Source organism: Dermacentor silvarum, chromosome 9 (genome assembly GCF_013339745.2).
Source record: "Dermacentor silvarum isolate Dsil-2018 chromosome 9, BIME_Dsil_1.4, whole genome shotgun sequence".
In the NCBI taxonomy this organism is placed as follows: domain Eukaryota; kingdom Metazoa; phylum Arthropoda; class Arachnida; order Ixodida; family Ixodidae; genus Dermacentor; species Dermacentor silvarum.
This window is the reverse complement of record NC_051162.1, coordinates 121621705-121641082: the sequence shown is the minus strand read 5'-3', so window position 1 is coordinate 121641082 and position 19378 is coordinate 121621705. Positions and strand designations below refer to the sequence as shown.

Sequence of the window (19378 nt, the reverse complement as noted above, 5' to 3'; positions counted from 1 at the left end):
CAAGTAGCGCTGCTAATAAGTTACATTTATTTTACGTAGTTACAAAGCAATGACCAAATTTGAAACAACCCAATAGTTCTACACAGTGAACAATTTTATTGCATTTGTAGTAATAAGAAAAAGCTTATGTAAATTATTTTTAAACAATGCGAAACGCGCACTTTGCTGAATTGGTATTCAAAGCGACTCTTCTTTCGGTTTCTTTCTGAATCTGCCGATCGGCCGCGGAAGTGAAACCCATGATAGGAATGTGTTTAAATGTGCGGTATTTTTAACGACATGAACAGAAATGAACGTTATAACGCAAACATGCCTGTCACCGAATGTCTGGAAGATGATATGCGACACAGGAATATCGGGAGATCTCGATAGCATTCTTACCGAGGCCCTTACCATAGACACGCCCCAGCTTAGGAATATATTGGATTCTTGTGAAGGTGCCTGCTTTCGTTGCATTTGTTATTTCTAGTTTGTCGTTAGCGATACTAACAACGAGAACCTTGACAAAGCTTTGCGGTGTCGTCGTCATGCTGCGCGTTCGTGACCAAAGCATGCATGGACGCTTAATTGTTGATAATGCGCCATGTGTCGCTTATCGCATTGCCAGCTAGTGCACGTGGTTGTGTCATACTCTGGAGAGCGTCCGAGGCGTTGGTGACAGCTTCTCTGACCTGCTGTTTGTAAATAAGCGCTTAGTTTCAGTAGTCCTGGACTGAAGAAAGTCGGTACTATTTTATTTTTATTTCAAGGAGTCGGCAGTTCTCATGACAAAAACTGCCATTCTAGATGAAAATAACCGCGTGTATGGGATCCCTGGTTGGTCACTGATGCCGGCAAATTGGAACGCATTCGAAATCGGGCTGCGATTAATGTTCTTAAATGACAAACGTCAGCGTGACTGAGTAGTATTGGCAATTAGACTCGAGAATGAGAAGGGGAAAATACTTTTAAGTTTTTTCACAAAGTGTTCTTAGCAGGATCGACTGGCATAAACTGTGATAGACACCAGGGGCTGTATTCTGAAACGTTTCAATTCGGCGATATTTCGCTTTTTGGTTTCAGGCGCGCGCAGATTGGCTGTTTTAGCAAAATTGGATGAGCTGATTGGCTGGTGGAGCCCGACGTCATTCAATTTTACTGAACCAGCCAGTCAGTGCGCGCCTGAAAGCGAAAAGCGAAATATCGCCGAAGTGGAGCGGTTCAGAATACGTCCCAGTTCAAACCACTCCATATTTCCGCACATCTCGACCATATCCATAAAGGAATTGCACTGTATATAACCAATGTTTTTCAGATGTCTTTCTTCCCGAAAACTATCCGTGATCGCATGCCACAAAATGTCGTTTGTAATGCTTCCCAGTGACGCACTTTTTGCATCCTTATGGCCTGATTTTCTAGTGCATGCTTGTGTCCTGTTTTTGTAGTTGTATAAAGTTTCAACGTTTTTCTTTGCGAAACATCAAGCTTTCTTTTTTGCTTGTTTACGTTTCCTGTCGTTTGATTTACATGTGCTTATTCCTCGGTGTTGTACCTGCTTTTGGAACCTTTGTACTTCCTTTATTGACTCCCCCCCCTTCATTACTGTAATGCCTCACAGGTGCCATGGGCACCCTAATAAATCTAGCAAACAAGCACATAAATTAACAAACTGCATGTACACTTTGTGCAGAAGCAAATGTGCATTAATTATGGTTCTTGATACCAGAGCAATGTCATCATATTCATTGTTAGTCTCGTATGACATCAACCTTACGTGCCTGTTCATCCAGTCAGCAAAATCATGTGCAGCCGTGGGATATACTGAATGCCCATTCGTATGCCATATATGTGTGTATGCCATATACGCCTTATAAACTAAAAAGTTTTTTTTTGTCTGAATCATCGCATTCAAAGCCCATTTTTATTTATGTTTTAATACCGTGGGCTGTTCATTATTTTGTACTTGTGCGGATTTGAAGATGCTCTTTAGCATCTTTTCTCGACGCGTCTGTTATCTGAATCGTTGCAATCGGAGCTGGTTTTGCTTATAGGTTGTACGTTTGTTTTCAGGAGTTGTGTGTTATTTTCTACTGGTGCTTCTAAGATGGGAATGGTCCTTGCCTGAGCTTGTTGGATGCACGTTGCAAAGAAAAACAAAAAGATTTCCAGAAGAAAGCACTGACTTTGACTTACACAGCAGGCAAGAAGACACACAAAACACTGCTGCACTAGCAATCGAATGCTTAATATTTGCTTCATCACATAACACAGTCGAACCCGGATATATCAAATCTGAAGGGGATCACAAAATAGTTTGATATATAGGTAATTCGATATATAAAATAAACATTTCATACAAAAATTTTCAAGGGGATTTTAGTGCTGTTCGTTATACTCAATAATTCGTTATGTGTGGGTTCGGTATATCCGGGTTCGACTGTATAGCTGAAAGCATGGTCTCCTGCAAAAAATTACTGCTGTAATTTGTTGTGTTTGTTATATTTCCTAATAAACGTGATGACTTGCAGTGATTATGCAGTGTCTTATTGCCTTCTGCATTTAGAAAAATAGAATCGCTTCGAAATTTAGGCCAATAAAAAAAGGCAGATAAAGTGCAGTAAATCAAGCAACAAGGACATCTTGAGCCGCAAGCACAAAGATCAGATAAATTCATGTACTAACCTTGATTCCCACGGTAGCCGAAAAGATCACAGCACCACAGTTGCCTCCAGTAACTTTAGCTGGAAACTCTACAGCAGAAACCAATCAGTGTAGGGCCATTTTTGCTTGTCATGTCGACAGTCTTTAAGCAGGAGTGGGCGATAGTGGATCAGTGCACCATCAATTATACTAACAGAAAAAGCAAAAAGTTACCTGTGCAAAAGCAGCCTGTCGGCATAAGAAACAAACTATCAGCGTGATAAGCAAGAAGGGCACTACATTGGTTGCTAATGCAGAGGTGCATCTTGCATAGGGGTGCGCAAATAGTTGTTTTTGTAGACTGAATCGAGTACAAGACGAGTAGTGGCAGAGGCAAATCAAATCAAATATAGCTTTTGTAATAGTTTTCTAATAATGAACAGCTGTTTTCGTCATTAATGTACAACCACGTTCTTATTCTAGCATATTCACAACATTGGCAAGCTTTTGTCATTACGGTGCAAATTATTTCGCATTGTTGATTGAAAGCACAAATAAAGCATTAGGAACAACTAAGCAGTTTGTTAGCATACTCGGGACTATTGGGTGAGTGTGAATGGTAGTAGTTTAGCTGGAAAAGTCTGGCTTCCTGAGTGACGTATAGCAGGCTCCACCACATAACTTATCTTAGCTATGGTTTATTAGTGATAAAATTGTGCTAAAATTTATCACAACTGCTTAATGTTATGCTTCATTGCCCTCCGTGGACGTACTGTTTAGTGACTATTTGATTTGAAGACCGAATAAAAGTCAACAATGTTCGATTCATTATTTGAAAATTTCGAGTATTCACACACCTTTAGTCATATGTCTTCTTCCCTGCTGTCCAAGTCAGTGTGTTCTGCTGGAAACATTGCTTTGCTGCTAAGATGATTTTTTTAACATCTTGCCCACCAAAAAAAGCAACAACCGTGGATTCACTGCCTTATTCTCCAGGTGTGGACCACAACGAGACATGGCATTGCAGGGCGTTGAAGCTTCTGTCACCGTCCATTCATCACATCAAGACAGTCTACGCAGAACTGCCTATTGACAGCTTTTGGGCCAAAGCAGATAAACTTTCATTATGGACGGGTGCAGAGGAGGTATGGAGCATTGCAGTCGGTCACTAATAATACATTGCTGCTTGCAGGGAGAAATTCAATGGCATTTTTATGTGATGTTCATCAACAAAACACGCATGATTTTTTTGTTTTTGATTTGTCCCACCTGCATTTTGGTTGTACGTATGTGCTTTCCAAAGTATAAACCCAGTGTAAGCGGTTTTACGCTCGACAGCTACAAGCAATGGAGATCGCTGTCACTCAAGTCTGTTGCTTGCCAAGAAAACCCCATTTGACAGAGGCAGCACGATACAAATTGTTTGCTTCGGTTAGTTAATGGCGCTGTTAATTGCCGTTAGGCTCGCACTTTTGATTGCAGTTTGCCCGTGAGAATTCAGACTCTACTGCCGACAGTTGTGCCACAACCTCTCTTGCGCCCATTTCTGAAATGGCACAATTTCAGGAATCAAGCAGCCATACTACATCGCGGCTTTTAAACTAACCTCACAGACTTGTCAAATTGGTGCTTCCTGGGAGGCCAAATTGAAAACATTTTGCAGGCTTTTCTACATTGCATACAACAGCTTGGTAGTGGTGGTGCAACCCAACTTCATCTCGAGATGCAACGCCGATGAGTGTGCAAAACAAATCGAGCAGTGCCTACTAAGGAGAAGACGAGCTCCACCACAATACACAGACAACCAGTGACTTAGGGAAGCACATACGTGGTCAGCCAGTGTCCCATTCGCTTGTCACTTGAGTCGCTTCCGTGCAGTCCACACAAAGAGTGACAAATTTTAGATTTCCGGAACCGAGCAATCAAGCGACGAGAATGTGCGATCTGGTCGCACAACGACTCGTTTCATCGCTCGAAACTGTTGCTCGTCACTGTCACACACAAAATTGCTCGCATGGTGTTTGGGCTTAAAGAGGCCCTGAAAGACTTCTTGAGCATAGTAAGAAAACATTGCCGATCTGTCACAGAGGCTGCTGTGAACGTGTGAGCCAAATATTACTGCACTGCATGCAGCAGGCAGTTTATAATCTCGTGTCAAACACCACGAAAAATCGCTTCCGCAATGCCGTCATGCAGCGTCATCGAACGCAGCTGCCCCGCCAACACTATTGGCTAATTTTGTCATCATGAGAGCGATCTCAGTAATACATTTTGAGTTAAATAACTGAAAATATTTATGTCTATAATCGCAAACAGAAAGAAAAAAGGCCACAGTTTCGAGAAGCAAAGCATTGATTGTGATAGCAAATTATTAGACAGCTATACGAAGTAAGATTAGTATTTTTATAAGGTGCATAAACTGCTGTAAACATTCACTTACGAACTCAATTAACAAGCGCACTGTCGTGCTCACACAGGCTAACACGAACACATCTCAGTCGATGACCACGGACACTCGCTGTCAGAACGCTGCGTGATGAAGAGCGGCAGCAGTGCCCAAACCTGGTAAATGGCCCTTTAGGAGAGGGTTCGATATAAGGCATCACAGTTATGATGCTTGCAGCAGCCAGAGCACCAATGTCAGTCCAACGTGCGAAATTCTTAAAGCGTTCCGCTTTCACGTAGTTGTTTCCTCAAAGCGAGAAGCGAGGAGGGTGGGGCACAAACTCTGCTCCTTGGTGTAGTGAAGTGTGCGTCTGCCCCAAAGAAAATGCCAAATCCTCTTAGATCGGCCTTCGGACTTAGGCCGATCAGAAGCTGCACAAGTAATCTGCAGTTTAAATCGGAGGATGCTAAATTCACACTGAACTTGCCGGATAACAAAGGAAGGCTAAGGACCACACAACAAGCGATGGAATGAAAAATTACAGGTGTGGCATTGGGAGACAGGAAGACAGCACTGTGGATTTAGAGAGCAAACGGGGGTAGCCGATATCCCAGTTGACATTGAGAGGAACAAATGGAGTTGTTCAGGCTACGTAATGCGTGGGTAGATAATCCAACGGTCTATTCGAGTCACAGAGTGGATACCAGGGGAAGGGAAACACAGTCGAGGGGAGGAGAGAACTAGGTGATGTGATGACATGGAAGAGTTGCAGGCCTAGGATGGCGTAAGCTGGCGCAAGACAATAGAGATTGCTGGCACAGGCCTTCGTCCTGCAGTCGACATGAAATAGGCTGACGCAGGATGAGCAAATTTATGTTAAACGCTCAGTGACATTGCAGTGATCACCCCGGCGTGTGTTCGGGTATTAGAATTGCATAGTCCTCTGCTGATGATTGTTTGCCTTAATGTGCATGTGCATGTGCTTACTTCGCAGGACATTCAGAACTGCTTTGGATGGCTGAAGCGGGATGATCCTTGCGGGCCTGTCCTTGCCGTGCTTAGGATAACTGCCATCTTGGAGCACTCACTTGGCAATGTACGTGAAGAGACCACTTTGCCTTAAAGGGACACTTAAGAGACATACTAAATGAGCTGCGTCTGTAATCACCCTTCCACAACAACAAAAAAAGCCGCTCTTACCATCAGAAGATGCCTGGTACACAAGAAAAGATGCAAAAACGAAACGTGGTGAAGCCACTTTGAAATGCCTGCACCAACTCGCCGTGACCTCACAGATTTTGATGCCGTGTGCATGGGCCTAGTTAAGCTTTTATCGGTAAAAATTTATTACATTGTACTGTAAAGCATCCAAAGACTGATCATGTAAAGTTTCAAGAACTTCTACTGAACAACAACTGCCAAAAATGAGAATAAATACTTTGCAATCCGTGACATCACACTGACGTCCCAGCTCTGGGGCTTCGGCACAAAATTCAGAAATGACACTTTGGCCGTCATTTTCTCTTATAATCAGCTTATTACTGTGAAATCAACGAAAGTTGAGTTCTTCGAGAATACTTTATCGATCTAAACAAATCAGTGTTTCTCTTTAGTGTTCCTTTAACAGGAAGCTTTAGTTCAAGCGCTCCTACCTCAATGCATGGAAATGGAGAAATCGTTTTTCTTGGCAACCACTGCACCGATTCTGCATTTCAAATAAAAAGCTAGAATCTGGTGACTATAGGAAGCAGATCTTTTTTATGTCCTTTTTTTAACAAAAATTGCTGAAAATTTAGAAATCAGAAATAAAGCTCATGTACCAAGTTTTCAACTCTGTAACTCAGTAAAACTGTAAATTATCAGACAAATAAATTTCTTGCGTTGTTTGACGTAATAGTTCAGCGGAAACCTGCTAGGTGGACAGAAGAAATAATTAAAGGGAAAATGAGACATCCACCCAAATGTAGCAATTGCTACAAAGGAAACCCATACGGGTTCCTCGAAAGAAAGCCTCGCAGTTGAAGAAAAATTCGTCCTGGTCCGGGACTCGAACCCGGGACCACCGCCTTTCCGGGGCAGCCGCTCTACCATCTGAGCTAACCAGGCGGCTAGCAGATGGCAGGGTGAAGTCGAATTTTTCAACAACTCGAAGCAAAGGCAAGTGTTTGACGTAATAGTTCAGCGGAAACCCGGGTTCGAGTCCCGGACGAGGACGAATTTTTCTTCAACTGCGAGGCTTTCTTTCGAGGAACCCGTATGGTTTTCCTTTGTAGCAATTGCTACATTTGGGTGGATGTCTCATTTTCCCTTTAATTTCTCGCGTTGATGAGCAAGAATTTTTACATGAACCAATGTTTCACATAAGGTCTGCAACTAGCAAAAAGTGAGCATTCCTTTATGATGTGTTCTCATGTTGCACACGTTACAACTGTTTATTAAAATAAATACAAGTATACTAGGGCAGAATTGCAGCTGCATGCAGCTTCCGTGGTGCAGTCTCCTGTGTGCATAGGCACAGAAATTCCTAGAGGTATGAATGTAGTTGGGTTGGTGGCGCCACCTGGAAGCGGTGTCCACTAACATGCACTGCATAGACACAGCATTAAGCAAGCAAAAGAAAAACAAACTGGGCATGCAGAAACTTCTGCACCCCTACTTCCTGCTTCAGAAAATACTAAAACACCGTAACGGTTAAAGCAATCACTCAGTGCGTGTTACTTAATTTGAACAACTATTTTTTTAAACCGCATGGTGTATATAGCACACTTTAGCCTGTTCAAGTAGATTGCCTGAAGAGGTAGACATTACTTGCATGACAAAGCACAATGTCCAGGTAGTTGATGCCCAGGCTTGCTAAATGTCTTAGTTATTCACTTTAGGGCACGTGTCGCAATTGCAAAATTGAAGCCAAGCTTTAGTGAAGTCATGTCTACTTAGCATAAATTGCAAGATTAGCACCACTTTTGAGGTATCCTTGCCCCCCAAGAAGGCATTGATATTCCATTTAGGTTGTCCTGAACTGCTCAGGGTTGCTTTTGAGATATTATCAACGGTAACGTCTACGTATTCCATAGAATGTTTTAGGGACAGTGACTTGTGAGTGGTGCTAGTGTTAACATTTCGGTTCAGCAGGCAGGACTTCACATATGTTTGGCTTCAATTTTGCAATTTTCAACATGTGCTTTAAAGTGAATAACAAAAAGTTAATTAGCAAGTGCTATTAGTTAACTACCGGGACATTGTGGTTTATTGTTCTGCTACCAGAAATACACACGAAGAGACAGTACAACGCTATCTGTCACAGGCAGCTTTTTTCTTCAGAAATCTGTTCAAATTAAAAATAGAAAGAAACTGATGGTATAAGTGTACACATAGAAATTAATATCAGTTTTTCTTGCAGGTTCTGTTTGGAAAAGGCATTCGGGTGCCATTTCTTCTGAAGGACATCCTGTCTGCGCCACAGCTTCATGAAGTCTTTGGTCCCGAACTTGTAAGCATGCCTCATCACTTTAAATGGACTGCTTGTGTTTGCAATTTGTTTTTCGTCTGTCCTGTCAGCCTTTTTTTTTTTTTCTTCAACTGGCTAGTCTTGGTGTTTCCACGTAGATGACTCTGTTGCAAGTCATCGTGGGTCCTCCGCAGTCTCTCAACTTGCGCAACGTCGTCTGGCATGGGTTTGTCAGGCCGGAGGAGGTTGACAGCAGGTTAGTGAGGCCATCCTGACGTGGGCGTTCTTTGCCCTCCTTGGGGAGGTTGAAGTGCTCTTGCATTTGCACAGGTATGCAAGAACTGACTTCTTTCAGGACTTAAAAAAAATGCAATATTTTATTTATTCTTTATTTAGTTTAACAATACTGTTAAACGTCTTTTGCGGTCATAGCAACAAGGACAGCACACTCAAGTACAGCAGTATAAACTCTTACATGAACATGCTCAGTCACAATAAGCAATTCGTCAGGTGTAACATATCATGAAGTGTAGGACAACTCTGAAACATTAAAGGGATAAAAAGAAACATTAAATCTAGTTAGACTGATCAAGTATTTTTGTTAACGTTGCCCTTATATGTTGATTACTAGAAGATAAAATGAAGGTCTAAGTTCTATTCTTTGCATTTGCGTACCAAAACCACAGTGCGGGTGTATCAGTGTGACATCATGGATGTGATTTTTTTTCCCCTTTTTTTTCCTTTTTTTCTTCCTTTCGTTTTCTTTTTTTCTTCCTTTTTTTTATTTGTGCCTTTGTTGTTGAGTAAAATTTTGTGATGCTTGCTAAGTTCAATCTTCGGCTCTCTTGGAATACAAAGCAGTATGACTTTATCGATAAAGAATTAGCTCAGCCCAAGCAGACGTCATCAAAATCCATGATGCCACGGTAAGCTGGTTGTGGGAATTTCAAGACGGTGGCTCCACCAGTCTTTCCTGTTTGTGCCTTTTCTGTCTCATCAAGCCAGGGTCTTTTTTTTTTTTTTTTTGGTATTGTGCTAGGGTAATTTACTAATCCGGCTCAAATTATTTTTCTCTCTAGTGTCCCTTTAACACTTCAGTAACATGACTCATCAATTAATAATTGGATATAAGAAATTGTGTTATGCAGCAAAGTAAATCTAAAATGTTTCTCACCAATGTCAGCATGCAACAAATGGATGCTATGATGAATATTGTATAAAATGAACATATTTTCTCTTCAAATATAACTCGTAATGAGATTTCATTTTACGACCTAGTCGTTCAGCCTACATCAAGAGTTACATCTTTTGTATATGTAGCACAACCTATTGCCAATCACTGGCAAAGACTTAGAAAGACACCTAAGAGGAGTTTTTAAGAGTGACTAATAGATTACACTTCTGGGAATTGTGAAAGTGTCGCTGCTATCACATGCAGAGGTGTGGTACGCCAGTTCAAGCCTGAAACATTCAAAAAGAAAAGGTGCGTGCGAGTACCAGTTAGAATTTCTCACACCCACGCTTCAGCGTGTCATGAATGTTGGTAATGCCTGCACAATGCTAACAAAGCATTTATCAATTGAGAAGAATTATGTCAAATTAAAGTGTGCTCAATGGCTATCCTAAAAGCTTCCAATTCATTTTTGTTTTCCATTATGAAGGCAGCCTGTGACGTCACACTAACATCATTGATGCAGCAGTTTTAGGATGCGACTAGGGAAGGGAGAGCTCCAACCTTATTTTCTTCACCAATAATCAACATTTTCAAGTGAGAGAAATACCAGTTGGAGTTCTTAAAGAATACTGTTACCAACTCAAACTGGTTTGTGATTTCTTTGTCACCACTCCTTCAAATAAAATGAAAATGGCAAGCTTAGTACATCAAACCTCGATATAACGAAGTTGTACTTGCATCGAAAAACTTCGTTACATCGAGAATTTCATTATATCGAGGTTTCCTTAATTCAATAGAACTAAGATGGGAAAACAAAAATAGTTTGTTACATCGCGAATTTTGTTAACTCGAGGTTCGTTATATCGAGGTTTGACTGTAGTTGTAAAAGGGATTCTTGTAAGTTGTTCGTTCAGTTCATCCATTGCCCTTGCTTAGCTCATCACCTGTTGAGAACAGTGCTGCCACCTGGTCAGCAAGTTGCACACTATTGACAACTTTGCTCTGCTATTGCCATTGTGTCATGTTCCACCACTTTGCATTTTAGGTTTGCGAGGAAGTCCACACGCAGCGTCACGTGTTAGTTAGGGTTGGCCTTACCGCATAACTCAACTGCTTAGCTGTCGAGCCCTGGGTCGGTGTGCTGTATTCACCGAGATGTGGTAGGAAGGTAGCCATTCAGGCTGGTTTCGCTAAATTTAGTTAAACTAGGTGAAATTAGCCAAATTCCGCAGCAATTATCGTCTGGAACCAGCAGGGTTTAGCAGAAATGAGCAAGTCGTCTTTGTTAACCTGGGGTTGTGTTTTCAATCTACTACTGTCGCAATATATTGATGTAATCTGGCTGAAGCCGGCATGAAACAAGCAAAGGTGCACCTCTGGTGTTAGGTACACCACGCTGGCCTGCACCGTACACGAGTCCATGATACTGCCTGAACGCTGGCAGAACAGGTGCTGTTTGTTTCAACAGATATGCGTACCTCTTGATCTGCATTGTCCTGAGCCTCGGTGAGCAGATGATGCAGCGCCACGGTGTTGATGGACAGGATATACAACGCCGCAAGTGCTTTTCTCTGGAACGGCATGCCGTGATGTTGGATGACTTCCACGGTAGGCTGCCTCATGTTCAGCTATAGTCAAAGCTAAGGTGACCACATTTTGTGAAAGTTGAAGTGAAACAGGGAACTAAGGAAGGTGGGAACTAGATCAATCATTCAATCATCAATCAATCAATCAATGTCTATTTGTGCCGCAAGGTGCATGAACGAATGAGAAATAAAAGCCACTCTTTGGGCAGCTTGACGGGTTCTCATCTGTGTAACACGATTAGCAGTTACAAACAGTAACAAAAAATGTATGCACGGCAGTGAACATTGTAGGAACTTTGTTGAACAACAGTAAAACTATTCCAATCTGTTTTTATTCCAAATCGTCCATTAGCTCTCCATGATAAGTCAGAGTAGTTTGAGTCTAGCCCATATGGACAGGCACCACGCCCATATAGGCAGAGCCCGAGCAATTTTGACCTATCATGGAGGGCTAATGGCCGATTTGGAATAAGAACAGATTGGAATAGTTTTACGTTACACCGAGCATGACCTGATCATGAGAAGGAAATTTACAGAAGAATAAAAATGGGTTGGAGTGCATGCGCAGGCATTACCAAATCCTGAATGGGAGCTTACCGCTGTCGTTGAAAAGAAAAGTGTACTGCAATCATTGCATTCTACTGGTGCTAACATATGGGGCAGAAACTTGTAGGTTTACAAATAAGCTCGAGAACAAGTTAAGGAGTGCACAAAGAGCGATGGAACGAACAATGTTAGGCGTAGCGTTAAGAGACAGGAAGAGAGCGGTGTGGATCAGAGAGCAGACAGGGATAGCCGATATTCTAATCGACATCCAGAGAAAAAAAAAATGGAGCTGGGCAGGCCATGTAGTGCATAGGGTAGATTTCGTAATCTGCATAAAATGAAGCTCAAGCATCTAATAATATACGAACTGCAATTTTAAGCAATAAGTATGCTGTACTTAATACAGTCGAACCCGGATATATCGAATCTGAAGGGGACACAAGAGCGTTCGATATATAGCTAATTCGATATAACAAATAAAAATGTTATATAAAAATTTTAAGGGGTTTTACTGCTGTTCGTTATAAACAATAATTCGTTATATGTGGGTTCGATATATCCGGGTTCGACTGTAGCAGCCGACTTACGTAGAGCGATCTCATATACTGCATCCAAAGTACCAAGATTTCACCGCCAGGCCGCGCCACTTATTGGTTTTTGAAACTTGCTTTGGAAATTAAAAATTATAATTCCTACTTAAATCACGAATAGCTTGCTAGATTCTATCACTAGAAATCATGGTCATTTCATTTCCATCAACATCTCCCCACCAGTTGTCAGTCCCTTAAACGAGTGATGATAGAGCGTTAGTGAGTGACTTAAGGGTGCGAGTGGACATGATTATGAATGGGAGTTAGTGCCGCCAGTTAACGGTGATTTTGAGTGGATACGAGTGACTGTTGGTGAGTGTGAGTATGTACGCAAGTGAGTGCCGGTGACTATAAATGCGAGTGTGCATCGGTGAGTGCGAGTGGCAACATGAGCGAGGGCCAACAAGCACGAGTCCACATGAGTGTGCGAGTGAGTGCAGAGCCTGTGAAAATATTGTGAGCGATTACGAGCGAGTATCTGCTTGTTCTGCCGACCTGTGCTTACGAACATCGGACACAACACATAGTATAGCAAACACACAAAACACACACTCCTAGTGCCCTAGTTATACAGTAATGCCAGCTAGCCGAATAACTAGGAATATAGTTCCTCAATGAGCCATGCTTAGGAATGGAGGAGCTATGACCTACCGCACAGGGTTGTCAAGTGAATCTTCGCCCGTGCTGAACTCCGAAGCCTGTGTCGTTCGCAGATGCAATCCTGCTCCTGCGTGCACATTATATTCACAATGGCAGTTTTGTATTGCAATATACTGAATCATTCTACCTTCAGCTTACTGTACATGATTGCACACAATTGGTTATGTTTTGCACGAGGTTCCTTGTAATTGTACGTAATTGCACCTAATTGTACATCATTTAATTAACAGGACTGTGCCGGACTGTGATTGCGGAGTTTTGCAAGGCAAATAATGATCAGGCGTAGCATTAAGAGATAGGGAGAGGACAGGCAGCATGGATTAGGGAGCAAGTGAGGGCAGCCTGATATCCTAATTGAGATTAGGAGGAAGAAATGGATGGGACAGGCCATGTAGTGCATAGCACAGATAATCATTGGTCTATTAGAATAACAGAATGGGTGCCATGGAAAGGGAAGCGTAGTCAAGTATGGCAGAGATCTAGGTGGTGTGATTAAATTACAAAGTTTGCAGGCATAAGACGAAATCAGCTGGCACAATACAGGGATAATTGGAGATCGCCGAGAGAGCTGGAACTTCATCCCGCAGTGGACATAAAAGCAGGTTGATGAGGATGATTGTGATGTTAATAATGATTATGATGATGATGATAAGGCATATAGCCTCGTATGACTCTGCAAGTATACTAGTGCATTGAAGTTTTGTTGCAGTATACATATACATGATATTTTTTTTCTCTCCATCCTTGCTCTTTCTTCAGATGTAGATTTCAGTCGGGACCATTTTTTATCAATACTGGAGTCCAGTCCTCTGGTCCTTCCAGGACAAATGGCATACTGGCAGACATGCATGAATCTTCTAGGCAAGGCTTTGTGAGTATCTTCCACGTTCCCTTTGGTGGGATACTGCCCCTTGATGCTAACTCCTTGAATACATCCTTCTAAGCAGTTTTTCAAACTGAGCAAATGTCCTGTTTCTAAAATATTTAAGAGAAGTAATTTGCGTGATGCTATTTCTAATTTCCCCATTCACATCTAAGTGTGACACAGGAATGCTCTAATTTAGGGAATTAGGGAATCAGTGGAGCGATTTGAATGAAATTTCTTGTGTTTAAAAGAAGATATGAAATTATTCGAGCTGCTGGGAGCAGATATTTTAAAATTGACGCCCCCAAAATGTTTTACCATTAACTGCAGAAAAACTGTAAACATTTTCCCCATATATGACCATGTGTGGTAGATACAAAGGATTTTTTTCTTGGCGAAATTATTTGTATTTCTGTGCAGTTCAAATGTTGGCCTCCGGATATGCCACAAATTTTTGGCATTTTGTAATCTCTTTAGCACTGTGCTTTTTAAATATAAGATATGCAAGCCAGGTGAGCATGAAGCATCTATGCTTTTTTAGTGCATCTGTTCACATATCTGTTCTAGGTATGCTGAATGCTTAACATTGGCATTGCCCCAGTTGGAATGTGTGCTGAGGGTTCTCTACACTAAAGTAAATGACTGCTCCCATCGGCTACTAACAGCAGAGGTAAGGCTACGGCTATTTGCTGTTTTAGTTGTAATTTGGGGGAATGGGCAGGCAGGTGTTTTCGCATCTCGTTTTATGCCAGGTGTCCTGGTACACAGATATTTTGTGGGAGAGGAACCCTGTGCCCGATGTGGCTCCCCCAGCTGCGCTCCTGCTAATATTACATTACAAACCTATTTAGCATAATTCATGTCATGACAACCAAATTAGCATAACCTTATCTAAGCTAAACTGACCTAATTGACATAATTATGGAACATGTTTTCATAATCGTGAAAACACTTTTGAAACTCCATCAAACCACAACAATCAAATAGCTGCCTATTAAGGATAGCAAAAAGAGATTGCAATGTGTATAAAAGCATAGTTATTCGACATTCATACTCAGTACGCATATCATTTTTATCGATGTGCAGATATTCAAAACGTCGTATATTCGATTCAAAACTTCAAATATTCGATTCAAAACGGTTAGTATTCGATTCGAAAGACATTTCTAGTCTTCAAAATATTCGAATCCCCGAAAATTGCTGCTGTCGATTCTTTTAGTCAGCTTCACCGCAGTGTAGCTGTGTTATGAGGCGAAGCATACAAACTGTATTACGGTGAAGCATCAACAGTAAGAAGGGGACATTGTCATGGGGTCCCTGCTGGTGCTTATGGCTACCCGACACTATCAGTTCAAGTACTGCGCTGCCTCTTCATGCATCTGAGCAACACCAGCCGCCAGGTGGAAACCTCTGCGTCTGCTTCTAATCTGGCTAGGTGCCTAAAAACACAGTTTTCAACTTACAAATTTGACTAAGTTGCAATCCTGGCAGTGCTTTTAGCCCCTCGTTTTAAAGTAGTTAAGTACCACCAGGATGCTTCAACATCAAAACTAGATTAAAAACCTGGCTTTAGAAGAAGCAAGGAAAATCGCAACACCAAGGAACCCAGATGTGTCCTCAACAACAAAAGGTTCTGAAGAGGCTTCTTCCATGTCAGCCCTCTGAAAAGACTTTTTGATAAACTCATCAACCAGCAGAAATTTTCACTGCCGCAAGCACAGGTCGAAAGATATGTGCATGATGAAATTTTGGGCCAAAAAGAAGATCTATGTGAGTAGTGGTGTAAGCATGGTGCCCACTGTTGCTTCAGCTGGTGAAGAGATACCTGCCGATACTGGCCACTAGTTTGTCCAGTGAGCAGCTATTTTTGGTGTCTGAAAGAAGTGTGACATGCAGGCGAGTGTCACTGCTCCTCGAACATGTCGAGCAGCTATCCTTCCTTCATGACAACATTAAATAACTGCAGTTATGATACTGTCAAGCAAAAGTGTTGTACTGTAGAATTTTGTTGACCACAGAGCATAATTTTCCTGTACATTATTAGCTGCACAATAAACTTGCTTCTCTTTTTCCATACGTCTCATTGATGAAAAAATGGAATTTTTTTGTAAAACCAATAGGGTTCGTATTCAGAAAATATCAATTCAATTTGCATTTTGTTTTCATTATTCGAATTCGCTTCGAAATGGAAATTTGATATTCGCATACCACTGCTAATTTTGTTAGCTGGCCTCATTTAGTAGCCACTGGCACTTACTGTCTGTTGTCAGTGTGACTTTAGGAATCATGTATCTGTACGGCTCTTCACCTGTTGCAAGTACTGATTCCTTTCTTTGCATCCTTTTAGATGTCAACATTGTACACAACGATGGATGAGGTAAGAACTGTTCCGATGTATGTCAATTAGCCACGTCATGTGGTACAGTCATTTCTTTCATTAATGACAATTAACAGTTTCTTGGCACACCTTGCTTGCATATTTACATGCTGACCAGCACATTAATCAATTCATGTATGTGGGGCAATTAAAAAAAAGGAGGTATTGCTTGCTACTGAGGCTACACATTTTAACAGAACTTGGATATGCACTGTGACCATGCACTAATGAAGCTTTGCCAAGTAGCGCAGATTAATTGCTCACTGAGCACATGTACAGTGTGGTCCACTGTTAAAGTAAGCACCTAATTAGAATGCCAGCACCGATTACTGCCACTCAAATTAGACAAGAAGGTACTCGCACTAATCTTTTATCAAATCTTGAGTCTGCCTAATGCAGCACATCAGTTGCCAATCTTCTTTGAAATGCAAAGACTGAAGTTGTGCAAGTTTGCATACTAAATTGGTGTTCCCCTTAATTGTGTACCACACTGTATGCATATATGAAGATGGACTAATTGCAGGATCCAGTGATCAAGATGTTGGGACCTTAATTACCTTGCTTGCTATAGAGCAAGGAAAGGGTCTAAAATTGACAGATTCTGTAGGCATCTGATCAATAACTTTAGCACAAATGCTGTACATAGTTGTGGAAGAGCTCACTGCGTGTCCATTTCATGGGAATTTTGCGACCTACTCCAGATTCATTCTCAAGATTCACCACAAAATACCATTTGATGTTTCATTTAGCAGTTTTGTCCTACCACAAGTAAGGAATGATTTGTGTGTAAGACTTGTGCAACTGTGTCAATTTCTATCTGAGTGCTTATTTTATGCCTTCTGCATTAACACTGGAAATTCTGTAGCTTTTGTCTGATAACAGGTGTAGATCAGTTTGATGATGAGGCACTTTTGCATTTTCTTTTCGTCATTGTTTGTTTATGGGACCATGTGAACATAGCAAGGGGTGTAATTATGTGCCGCACCTTTGTTGTTCAGGTTCTTGCGAAGGAAATGGAATCTGGCTTGCCAAATGCTGTCAGGGTTGCCCTTGGAGACCCTCACTTTGTAAGCTTGCACTTGTGTTTGTGTAATTAAGGTTTGCTTTCTTGTTACATAGCTCCTCAATAGAATGCGTCTGAGCCATTGAAGATTTTGGGATCTTCTGGCTTCTCTGCACTTGTTGCATTACTGTGACTGCTTAGTGTGTTCTCCAAGAAAGGCCATGATAACACTCCCTAACTTGAGCTAAAAAAAAAAAATTATTGTAGTTTCCTGTTTTTGTGCAAGCAGTAGTACACTAAAGGGCATCCACTCAGCAAAAAAAAATGCTTTGTTAGGGCTGCAAATCCTCTTTGTTTCTCAAGTTTTCATAAAGACCTCTTTGACAAAAATTACAAAGGACCCTTGAGCAGCAGTGATGCAATGGGTATGCAAGGTAGCATGGAGGAAGCAAGTGACCGAATGTTTTTAACTCTTGCGTTCACAATTCAGCATGCCCACTGAGATTTTGCATGCCTCTGTATGGTGTCATACTGACCCAGATGCTTATAGTGTCTGGCCTGGCTCACACGCTGGTCTTGTCACACAATAGTCTCCTTTGTCTTGTGCTCAACACGGCATCGTACTAATGCACAGCCAGTGTGAAAATCTATGCCAGATCTGAGATTTTGTCATTTAGAGATGGTAATTTCTCTTGTTCCCATACTGAAGTGAAAAAAGAAAAAAGAAATTCCATGAGTAGGTTTTTTCTACGTAAAAACAGTATAGGAAATGGCATTGAGTAAGGTTTCTGACTTACCTGCTTACTAGAATTGCTGTTTTAACATACGTTAAGTGTTCTTTTTTCTTAATGGCACAGACTGTACCTTTGTATTGAACGCTCCAGCTGCAATGAAGCTCGACTTCAGACTAATATCAATCTGCAGGTTAACGGCATCACTGCAGATATTTACTGCAAGCAATACATGCTTGGAAGAGACCTAAATTAACACAAGGTGACTGCATTTCTGCACAGGAGATGTTCCTTGACATATTTTCGTACCTTGAAGGACCGAGGTTGCGGGACAAGGTTTCCCACGGTGAAGTGGATCTGAGGACAGTCAGCGAAGGTCTCATACTTCATCTCTTGCACCTGACAGCACTTACATGCAGTATTGAGCCGCTCGAGTGTGCGAATATTGAGGCGAGTGGACTAATCTGTCTGGGAGCTTTCTCAGTTGCTCTTGATGAGATATGTTGATGTCTAGGATGTTCACTAAAGCTTACATCAGTGTTTGGATTCCTCAATGTGCTTCGACAATGTTGGCAACAATTTCCTTCCTTTCTTTCTTTTATTGTTTCCTGTATGGAAACAATAAACACGGAAACAATATGGAAGCAATAAACAACAAAGTGTATGGCGGTGGGTGAGAAAAAAAGCTGCAAGGAGACAACTTGAATATCTCTGGACCCTCTAACAATGTATCACAGTGAAGCAGGGTGGAAAACACACGAAAAAATTAAAAACTGAAAATAAAGGACGCAGCATGTAATCACACTTAAGGTAAACACTGCAGACATATGCACTTAATGAATGCTTAAACATAAAACGGACATTGTACGGTGATCGTCACGGCACATCATTCAGTTCAACATGAATCTCTTTAGCATTCTAGCCCTTGAAATACAGAAAGCAGATCACTGCTTGTGCTTCAGCCAACTTTGGAAGCTGCCATTTTTATTTTGATGCCCTATTGGTGTTCCCCAGTACAGTATAGAATACATTTATAATTATATTCCACTAAAACTACCCGCCTTGATGGCGTAGTGGTTATGGTGTTGCTCTACTAAGTCCGTGGGCGCGGGATCAAATTCCAGCCTCTGCGGCCGCATTTCGATGGGCGAAATGCAAAAGTGCTCGTGTACCATGCATTGGGTGCATGTTAAAGAACCCCAGGCGGTCAAAATTAATCCGGAGTCCCTCACTACAGCATGCCTCATAATCAAATCATGGTTAAATTTGGCAAGCAAAAACCCAGAATTTAATTTTTTGCGCTTAAACTACAAAGACAAGCACTCATTTTGAGACCTCTCATGTATCTTTGTTCCAAGTTTATGCTACTGATAATACAAACTTTATGAACATT

General features: G+C 41.5%; 1 protein-coding gene across 1 annotated transcript; it reads left to right on the top strand.

Moving 5' to 3' along the window:
• The first annotated feature begins 100 nt into the window (after positions 1 to 100).
• On the top strand, positions 101 to 18878 carry LOC125939647 (endoplasmic reticulum membrane-associated RNA degradation protein-like). Its single transcript, XM_037725093.2, has 11 exons — positions 101 to 437; positions 3616 to 3764; positions 6000 to 6101; positions 8406 to 8495; positions 8612 to 8709; positions 11096 to 11235; positions 13769 to 13880; positions 14442 to 14544; positions 16222 to 16251; positions 17250 to 17318; positions 18268 to 18878. The coding sequence occupies exons 1-11, from the start codon at positions 290 to 292 to the stop codon at positions 18490 to 18492; spliced, it is 1266 nt and encodes a 421-aa protein (XP_037581021.2). The 5' UTR covers positions 101 to 289; the 3' UTR covers positions 18493 to 18878.
• Positions 18879 to 19378: the final 500 nt, after the last annotated feature.